Here is a 10,443-nt window from a genome sequence, read left to right as displayed (position 1 = left end):
TTTTCCCCTTTGTTTTTTTTAATACCAGCAGGAAAAATTGTACTCAAACACTAATCCAAATGGTTTCCTACTCCAAGGCTCCCCACTTACACAGAAGGACTCCTCAGGTTTTCCCCGAGCTGTCTGATGCTGAGAATTACTGCCGCAACCCAGGAGGTGAAAATGAGCGTCCTTGGTGCTACACAAAAGACCCATCTGTCACTTGGGAGTACTGCAGCGTGTCTCCCTGTGGAGATGGTAGGCCATTTCTGTCATTGTACTTGTTTTGGGACCATGTAAAGTGTTGACTTGCTGCCCATCACACCATGGGTCTCATGGCCCCATTGATTAATTCTGTGTTCTAGACTCATCCAGCACTGGTTCCTTGCACAAATGCACTCATCATCTTCAGTCTGAAGGTGTAATATATACTTTAAAGATGGGCAAATGAAGACAGACAAATAGAGCTCCTTGTCTGAGATTATAATAAGGCTAAAAGATGAAATCAGATTTCCTGTGGTATTATGAGGGATAGGTTGGCTACAGTGTGCTCTAAAGGAAAAGGAGAGCTTATAGCAAATTTTCCAAAGTTATTTTGCTTCTGGTGATTTTTTTTTCAACATTAGAAGGATATATATCTAAAAATAAATCTGAAAAAGATGGAAACGTTTTCACTCTTTTTTTGTTCAAAGAACAATTTTTGAAACATATTTCATCAATGATACAAGGTTTTAATATTTCATCAAGTTTTAGGATCTCAGGGCTTGAAAACAAGACAATTCTGTTTGCACAGAGAATAGAGATGCTGTAGAGTCAATGGAACTCAAGTCAGTGTCAATTTAGCTGGCCTTAAAAATTTCCATTTTTCCATTCTCAATCATTTTCTAGAATAGCTCAGGAAACAATCAGCAGAGGTATACCTGATTTCTTTTTCCCCTAAAAAAAAAAAGTGAAATTTTACAGTAGTTTACCATATTTGACCCATAAAGTCACTGAGATGTGAAACTGTTGGAGGGAGAAGGATGGTCCAGGAAAATATCAGCATATACCTGCTTGTACCTGCAGAATCCTTCTAGGATATGTGATTCACTGTGGTCCACATTGTGGAGTCTAGTTCAATCCCAGTATAGGCCTTCAGCTTATTTGAACACTTTGAGACCATTGGATATAATCTTTCACCTGTAATTCTTGCAAGTTATCTGACTGCTTATCAAAACTAAGTTCCTAGTTCTACAGGAACTGTGTCTTTACTAGGTCCTGCACTTCCCCAATTATTAAGCAGAAATAGGTTTTTCTTCGTGTATACAAAAGTTCTTTAGTACGGTCCTTTCAAACAGTCTTACTGTTGTATCTGTAATGTTAGTAATTACCAGGAAAACAGGCTAGTCAGTTGTACACAAATACATCTTGAGAGAAAGACACATCCCTATAGAATAGATATCATCTTCTGATTTTGTTTGCATTACAGCATCGTTATCACTAGGAACAAGAAAACCAAATGGAGAGACACCAAACCTCCCCCCTCCTCCATCTTATTCCCCCACATACTCCATGAATGTTATCATCTCGATCATCTCCAGCTTTGCTCTAATCGTGATCCTTGGCATTATCACCCTTGTTTGCTGCCGTCGCCGAAAGCAGTGGAAAAACAAGAAAAGGTAAAGCCCAGGCCTCAGTTCAAGGCAACAAATGCTGCTTTGAAACAGAACTTGCCTGTTTCTGAGTCCTGCAAACTCCTGCAGGAGGGAGAATCCCATGGCAGCGCCAGTGTAAGTTCTGAGGTGTACCTCTGTGGAAAGTAGCCTGGTGGTTATTTTGGGGAAATGGTGAGAGAATGCTGCAAGGTTTTTTCAGCAGCCCTGCCACACCTCTCTTTCCCACCTTGGAAGAATCCAACCCCATGGTACAGATGTAGATCAGGAGCCATGCACATTGACCAACAACTTCTCTGTTGTTTCAGAGAGTCAGAAACACCGACACTCACCACTCTGCCCTCTGAACTCCTCCTGGACCGGCTGCACCCTAACCCCATGTACCAGCGGATGCCTCTTCTCCTCAATCCCAAACTACTCAGCTTGGAGTATCCCAGGAACAATATTGAATATGTGAGAGATATTGGGGAAGGAGCATTTGGGAGAGTTTTCCAAGCAAGGTAAGACATCCATGTGTGAATCGTCTCTATATGGAGGTACCTGGAAAAGATAAGCAGTTGGACATCTGTTTGTCTGGACACCTGAAATCCTTTGTCCATTTACCCAAACCAAAATTAGTAGAAGATTCAAACAGCTAAACTCAAGCTTGAGTAATTGTTTATCGTGGCTACTTCTTCCCCCTGATATTTGTTAAAATACTCCCACAAATGAACCTCCTGTTCTCTCTAGTAAATACTGTGTCATACTCACATGCCAAAGCCTGGTATAAAAGCTTAGCTAAATTTATAATCCTTGTATTTTTTCCAAGAGTAATGCCTGTGACATATGACCTATTGTGAAATGCTTGTATATCCCAGTGTTTGCAAATTGACAGTGTGTATTGGTGTGCTCCTTTACAAAGTCAACATTGGCCAGTACTTACCACAGAGATATGTCATGATGCAGTTAGATCCTGATCCAGTTTCCATTTGATTCAGTGGCAAAACTAAACTAAACCAAAAATCCCTTGAAACCTCAGCCGACTTGATCCAACATCCTTTTTGCGTGCATGTGCATCCTACTTACTCAGTCTTTATTCTTGGAATTCACGATCATTGTTGCCTGTTTTAAATTTAAGGCATTAGATGAGGTCCCAGTTCTGTTAAACCTCATGGGAGGTGAGGTCATATATTTCTTCATATGTGAAACACGTTTCATTGAAAACCCAGAATTGAAGTGAATGGAAGGCATCTTGTTATACTTAGCAGGTTCTGTAATGCCTGCAGGACAGCCTTTGGCTGATCTGCTCCTAGAAAATCCCCCTCCAAATTCCTGAAAAAAGAGAGACAGACTGCCCAGTTCCATTTTTGCTTAGGGTGAGTATTCTTTGTGCTCCAGAGGTAATAACTCTGGGACGTAGCTGGCTCTGTCACTGCACTGTGTAGAGTAGTGTATGACCAAAGCCACCAGGGGACTATCAGATCCATAACCTGTTTGGTGAAAGTAACTTCTAAGCTGAAGGACTCTGTGCAGAAAGCAGCCATTGGTGCAGATACTTTCAACGTTTATAGTTATGCTGTGGATGTATGCACTAGGAAATGAGTTATGGACAAGTTAAATCATTGTTAGAGCAGAGAAAACAATTTCAATAGGTGAATTTTTTTCCAAGTGAAGAGATATGGAAGAAACGCAGGCATACTTTAATATAGAGCAAGCTAAAAATAACAGAAGTTTAAAGGGCAGGCAGTGGGAAAACTGCAGATGCTTAGCTGTGATTGATTGTTAGCCTCGATGGTTGAACCAAATGCATCTGAACTGGAGCTGAGAACAATGCAGTGTGGACTGCGTCACAGCTGCTGCCTGGGTGCAGAGCAGTCCCTGTTCTGGCCATGGCACAGTGTTGAGAATGTCCCATCATTTGAGCCTTCTCCTGGATGTGACAGCAGGGCAGGCAGTCCCCTGCCAAGCGTCACCCTGCACTGGAGCTTCAGTGTAGCCTTGGTGCTGTGCTGCCCAGGCCCTGCTGAGAGGTGACTCTCATCCACCTTGAGCAGGACCTCTCAAAGGGAGCCTGAACTTCACTGAAGTGCTGAAGGAAGCAAGTGTTAAAGTGGTGCAGGGAGCTTCCATGTGCATTTCATCCACCCCAGTGCTGGAATTCCTTTTAGAAAAACCTTTTTGCTATTGTCAGTGCAAAATGGCAAAAGAAAAAAGCAAGAAACACAGTCTTTTAGGCAGCTTTTGCAATGTGCAGCATGCTATACTCTCAGAAACACTTTCTCTCAGGAGCTGAAGAAATACTACTTCTCCATCAGAAGCCCTTCTGAAGCATTATATTCTCAGGGTAGATTTCAGCTCATGGTGTTTCTATGCACAGCTCTCAGGCCAGCAGCGGCTGATACGCTGACATCCAGCAGCACCAGCAGCACATCCCTTCAGGTCACAAGCTCCAAGATGACTCAAACTTTTACCTTGCCATCGTAGATGAATAAAATGTACTTGTCTGCATGTGTTAACTGGACATCTTAAGCTAAGTTTAGCAGCCCTCTTACTTCTCCTGGTCTCATATTTCTTCTGCTCTTGTAAACACAGCTCTGCACACAGTGCCAGTGATGCCTTTGCCAGTTGGCTTGCCGTGAGGCCTGATTTAGTGTTTACTCACTCCTGGGTCAAGCAACATGTTAGGACAGGAAGTGTCTGGCTATCGTTTACCTGCTCCTCCTGAAAGGCTGCAGTGTCCGCTGAGGGCTCGTACACACTGAAGGGGTTGAGGAAGTAACCAGTTTCCTTAGCAGATGTCTTTAAAACAAAATGTCGGACTCAGCACAGGTTCATCCTGACTAGGCCTCGTTTGGAGACAAGGCTGCCCCAAGGGCCAGGGTTGGGCCATGGGCAGGTGATCAGAGGTCAGAGTGGCAAGATTTCTTCTTTCACAGATCTCTTCATGTTCTTTCTTGTTCAAGGAGTATTTGATCCGCTGTCTCACTGTAGATGAAAGACAGCATAGATGTTAGTTTAAGAAACAATACCCTACATACAATACTCATTCAAAACACTCTTCTGCTCCCACAGAAATTTTTCTCCGACAGGGAGTGTAGAGGTGGGTCTCCACACCCCTCAGTTAATGACACCACTTAATGGCCTTACAGAAGCTACCCGGCTATGGTGCTTGGGGAAGATCTGTCACAGGTCACAACCTCAAATACAGATTCAAGCAGCTCCACATTTTTTTTTCCCCCACAGTCGCTGCTCTGGAAAGAAGGTCTGACTGGAAACCTAAATTCAAGTGTCCTCTAAACGTAGAATGGGGACAAAATCTCTTCTTGCACAGCTGGTACCTAAAGTTCTGCCAGTGTTGCGGAGATCCGATGATAGTAGAGAAAGTGAGGAGAGCTGCTGTTGCCCTGTGCACAAACAGTGAGGTATTTCACCTAAAGCATGTAGGGAGTCACTGGAGAGGAAATCCAGGCTAATTCCTTGATGTTTCCTGTATCTTGAAGAAAACGAGCTGTTTTGTAGAAAGCACACTCCAGCCTAGAACTTGAATTCTCCTGTTTGATTTCAGAAGCAGGAGCTGCTCTGCATGTGTGCCTCCATCTCTTCCTGCTCACAACGTTTTTTGGGCATTGAGGGGCTCAACTTTGGCAGTTGCCTGCCAGGACTGCACACAGAGCCTTTCTCCCTGTTCAGTGCAGTTTCTGTGGATCTGCAAGAACAGGGCTGAAGAAGGCCCAGCAAAAGCTCTATGTAGCATAATCTTACTTAAGTCACATTTAGGTCAGTGTACACTACAGGATTTCAGTGGAGAGCAGGTGGATACGTGTACTTTAGGCTTTGGCCCAGGTGAGCTTCCTTCTGCAAAGCATGCAATATGAAGCTGTTATTGCTGTGCTAGTCTGCTAGCCAGTCATGAGAGGTAATCTACAGTGAGGCTGCTTGAAAGACATAAATGCCCTCCTGTTTCTCATTTTAATTGTTCTGCTGATATCTTCAGAGTATTGCTGCTGACTTTCTCAGGTGCTCCAATTAGGCAGCAGTGGGTGCATTAAAAGAGGTCTCCTCTCCTGCTATCCTGGAACCTTGCTGCCAGCACAGGGTAATAAAGTAGGACATTTTGCTATAGCAAAGGCAGTAATAGACAAATGTTGAGCCAGCTCCTCCATTCTGGCATGCTGGATCTCCTTGTCCAAGCCCTTCAGCTGCGGTCCAGCTGCCTGTGATATTCCTCTCTAGATGGGCATCTTGCCATCTTCTGACATTTGACATTTACAGCATCTGAGTGCATCTGTTGCAACTACCATATGTCTGGAGTAGGTGACAAGGAAACTGGAAGTTTGCTTTGGAAATCTGAACCTCCTCTTGTGACTGCTGAGCAGTAAAGTAACCCGGCATTTGAGCAATGGGAGGGCAGTCAGGCAGGAGCATAAATTGTAAATGGGTGCCACTGTTCATGGGCTCTAGCTGCCTTTAAGGAGCGTGCCTTAACTGCAGGACCCTGGGAAGAGCAGGCATGGGCAACAAAATGCGTATCTGAAGGTTGACCCACATCTGAAGCATGGAAAGTTGCCATGCTTGAGCGCTACTCCTGGATCTTTGGTAAGTGTGCTTAATTAAACTTGCTGAGGGCGGAGTGACATGTGGATAGTGAAACAGAATGAGCTTGTGCTTGCTTGAAGTCAAAAGCTCCATTTCCTACAGATTGTCTAAAACATGAAGATTCAGCTTTTAACACAGCATATTAGTGCATGAGCTTAACGGGGTTTATTTGTGCATTTTTCCTTCTTACACCTTCTTACACCTATTTCCACAGCACTTGCAGGAGCATTACTCTTTGCTGGACCTCAGCTCCACTGCATTAAATGCAACCAAAATTAGCTAATGGGCTTTAAATTTGTTAAATTAGAGGTGTACAACTCCACCTATCCTCTGAACTGTGCCAAAGGGTTATTTTCATATAAAATCCTGGAGAACATGCTTACTCTAATTGGTACTTATTCTCCGATAGTAGCTAGATGTTCCAGTGCCACAAGTGCGCAGAGGGGGAAGCAAAATTGAGTGCAAGGAGGCTCTTTCAACATTTTCATATAAAATATGTTTATTTTTGAGTCAGTGCTTCATCATTTTATATCAAAAAAAGCCTGTGTTTTATGTGCTTGCAACTCTCTACAATGCTTCCCTCTCTTCCAGGGCCCCAGGACTACTGCCATATGAGTCATTCACAATGGTGGCAGTGAAAATGCTCAAAGAGGAAGCATCTGCGGACATGCAAGCCGACTTCCAGAGGGAGGCAGCCCTCATGGCTGAATTTGACAATCCAAACATTGTCAAGCTCTTAGGTATCTGAACGAGGTGCCCATGTATGGGGGTACCTCCTCCTGCAAATCTGCTGGCGTTTTGCTAGGGGCACAGGCATGCATGACCAGTGCTGAGTGATGATGGACTGTTCTACAAGAGAAAATAGCTTGTTCAAAAGGGGTGAGCTTTGCTATGAGTCACTGCATGCTCTGCTAAATTCTTCACCAGAACAAGTCTGGAAATGTAGGTCTTAAGCAGCTGCCTTAGCAGGACAGCACCTTGTAACAAAGCCTGCTCATCCTGTGGTGGAGCCTGCTGCTGACCATCTTGCTGCTTAGATCTGCTTCCAGCTTCGTAACACTGAAGCAGATGTTTTGCAGGGAAGACACGGGCTTCCTGGAGCTGTGATTTATTTTGCGGGTACTTAAGAAAAAAAACAAGCACATGTCTTGTTAGTTTTATGGATCCCACTTACTATTGTCATGTCTGAACATTCACCAGCATTAAAAAAACAAGTGAAGCAAACAAACAAAAAAGCCAACCACAACGACAGTCTCTTCCTTCCCCTCCCTTCACAGCTGAAACAAAACTATGTTTTCTCGGACTTTTTAGAAAGACTTGGTTCCACATCTTGGCTAATAGGTCATTCCTCTTCACAGAAAGCTGCCAACTGGAGTTTATTTCTGTAAATCTTTAGATTCTGCTCTCCACCATCACCTCGCAGTCCCACTCAGGGTTACTGCAGGCAGACCTGATCCCTGTGAACATGCAGCTGAGATTTTTAAAAAAATATTTATTATTTAATTTATTTCAATAGGAAATTCTGCACAATCTGGAAATGCATAAACTGCAGGTTTGGAAAAATTGGGTTGACATGAGCACTTTGGCAACAGAAGAGAGCAGCAGGAAATGCCCCAGTCTCAAGTACACATTATGTTTATTGTCAACACATTGTATGTCAGGGAAAGGCAAAGGTACAGGAGCAAACTAACCTCACATTCAGGGGGTGTGGGGAAAGCAGTCAAGTTTTTGAGCACAGCTTAGACGATAAAACCCTCACATACTCTCCTCATGCTTGTCAGATCCTGATTTTATGACACTGGAAACAGCTATCTGTTTTTTCTCAAAGATTCATGTGTTAGGTCATCAACATGAAGTTCAGATTTCACAATAAGCTGGATCACCAATTGCTAAACGGCCCTAAGGAAGCAAAACACGTTCCCTTCAAATTCTGGCTTTCGCTAGTTGAGAAGTTAAATAGCAGGCACATAAATATTTTTGCCTATCTCTCTAACTGGCTTTATTAGTTACTGTGTGCTCCGTAAATCTGGTTAAAATGTTAGGTTTGGGAATTTATATAATAAACTGATGATCTTTGCATGCATTCACAATACTAATGCAGTACAGACTCTTCTATTTCAAATTTTTCTTGTAAAATATGTATATTAGGTACATCTAATTGGTGTGTCTGATCTGAATCACATTAGTAGATCATTAGAAATCATTGGACAAAGCAGGGTAAATGTTTATCTGCAGGCTGGCATGGTGCAGCTGGATCACATTAAATCCTGTTGCACTGTGGGAGTAGAGTCCACTGCTCACACTGGACCCTGGTGAAGCTAGTGCAGAACCAAGCATGTGCCCATCACTCAGGCTGGGTTAATGACTTGTGTCTCTCACAAAGTTTGGATTCAGATTCCTGTTGAAGGAGCTTCAAAGACATAAAGAAACATGAAATTTGATGGTATTTGCATGCTTCACATTTTCCTATGTCCCCACATGCATTCCTGGGAATCTCCCTTTTGTGTTAAGTATTTTTGGATATTTTTCGGCCTTGCCACAGCAGAAACTTCTTTCTCTACAAATGACCTGAATGGTGCATCTGTCTTTTTCCAGGTGTGTGTGCTGTTGGGAAACCCATGTGCCTGCTGTTTGAGTACATGGCCTACGGTGATCTCAATGAGTACCTGCGCAACCGCTCGCCCCGCAACTTCTGCAGCCTGGTGCAGGGTAGCCTGGAGGCACGGGCCTGCCTCCGCAGTCCGCTGGCACTATGCTGCACTAGCCAGCTCTGCATTGCCAAGCAGGTGGCTGCAGGCATGGCCTACCTCTCTGAGCGCAAGTTTGTTCATCGGGACTTGGCCACTAGGAACTGCCTGGTGGGGGAGAACATGGTGGTCAAAATTGCTGACTTTGGCCTCTCAAGGAACATGTACTCAGCTGATTACTACAAAGCCAATGAGAATGATGCCATCCCCATCCGCTGGATGCCCCCCGAATCCATTTTTTATAACCGGTACACCACAGAGTCTGATGTGTGGGCCTACGGAGTGGTGCTGTGGGAGATCTTCTCCTATGGCATGCAGCCCTACTATGGGATGGCTCATGAGGAGGTCATCTACTACGTGAGGGATGGGAACATCCTGTCATGCCCAGACAACTGTCCTCTGGAGCTCTACAACCTGATGCGTCTCTGCTGGAGCAAGCTGCCAGCTGATCGGCCAAGCTTTGCTAGTATTCACCGCATCCTGGAGCGCATGTATGAGAGGGCTGTGGCCTCCCCATAAGTCTGAGGGATGTGGTGAGGAGGCTGTCACGCCTACTTGCCTGCAGGCTCCTGAGCTCAAAGCTCTGATTTAGAGGGAGGAGAAAAATCTTGTTCCTCTACCAAGCAAGGAGTGTGGACTGCTCCCCTTCAGGGTGGACCATACCTCCTCGCGGTGGACTGTACCTCCCAAATTATGGGGATAGCTCCCAGCCACCAAGCCAGTGCTCCTTGGGTTGGTTGGTGAGCTGGCTGCGTTAGCTCAGGACCTGCTTTAGTCATTTCCAGGAGCACAGAGTTCCCCGGCAGCCCCTTCCTGGGGCAACTTCTTTAACCAGCAGTTTTCTCCCTGTTCTGCATTTATGCACCTGGCTTTTAACTTTCTGTTCCCTTCCTTATATGTTTTCAACTACTATCTGTAACAAAAAAAAAAAAGAAAAAAAAAGGAAAAAAAGATTGCAGATATTAATCCTGTTGTGGATTTTGCGTATCATTTTATTTTTACATGCTCACTTCATTTTGTAGAGGAAGGATATTGCTGAAGGCATAGTCCACTGACTTTTTAACTCCCTTTTTCTGTTTGTTGCTCATGAACACAACACATAGTCAAATCATCAGCCCACAGGACCACCGGTGGTAGCCAGTATGTCATGTTAAACAAAATCCTATCCTAAGATTTATCTTCAAAAGAGGGAAGTCCACATTGAGGGTCATCTGATTTTTTCTAAGATCTCACAAAAATCTCATATATAGTAGGCAGTCTTCTCACCCAGTTCTACAACAAAGCCACTGGTTGTTAATGGACAAATTCACCCTAAAGGCCCAGTGCTGCACCCATCTGGTCTCTCGAGTGTGTTTATTTCCCTGTGCCTGCAGTACAGTGCCCACCATGCTGAGATCAGGAAGAAACATAGATTCGTAGACTTGTAGCATCACCAAGGTTAGAGAAGACCTCCAAGACCATCCAGTCCACCTGACTCCAATATTTCTCCA

General features: G+C 44.2%; 1 protein-coding gene across 8 annotated transcripts in view; it reads left to right on the top strand.

Annotated features, from left to right (window-relative positions):
* The window catches only part of MUSK (muscle associated receptor tyrosine kinase), a 45,839-nt gene extending 36,045 nt beyond the window's left edge, over positions 1-9,794 (top strand). For 4 of the 8 annotated variants that reach the window (XM_042829446.1, XM_042829445.1, XM_042829448.1 and 1 more), the window contains 4 exons: positions 1,448-1,637; positions 1,940-2,131; positions 6,798-6,946; positions 8,802-9,794. In XM_042829446.1, coding sequence (XP_042685380.1) covers positions 1,448-1,637; positions 1,940-2,131; positions 6,798-6,946; positions 8,802-9,472 — 1,202 coding nt within the window. In that variant the 3' untranslated portion in view covers positions 9,473-9,794. Of the gene's footprint in view, positions 1-77; positions 238-1,447; positions 1,638-1,939; positions 2,132-6,797; positions 6,947-8,801 lie in introns of all 8 variants that reach the window. The other 4 variants (XM_042829450.1, XM_042829449.1, XM_042829451.1 and 1 more) reach the window with 2 other exon arrangements.
* The last annotated feature ends 649 nt before the right edge of the window (positions 9,795-10,443 follow it).

This window comes from Centrocercus urophasianus, unplaced genomic scaffold (assembly GCF_019232065.1).
Source record: "Centrocercus urophasianus isolate 14NV4802_14NV808 unplaced genomic scaffold, USGS_Curo_1.0 seq_31, whole genome shotgun sequence".
Taxonomy (NCBI): Eukaryota; Metazoa; Chordata; class Aves; order Galliformes; family Phasianidae; genus Centrocercus; species Centrocercus urophasianus.
The sequence above is the reverse complement of the archived record's forward strand: the minus strand, read 5'-3'. Positions and strand labels throughout refer to the sequence as shown.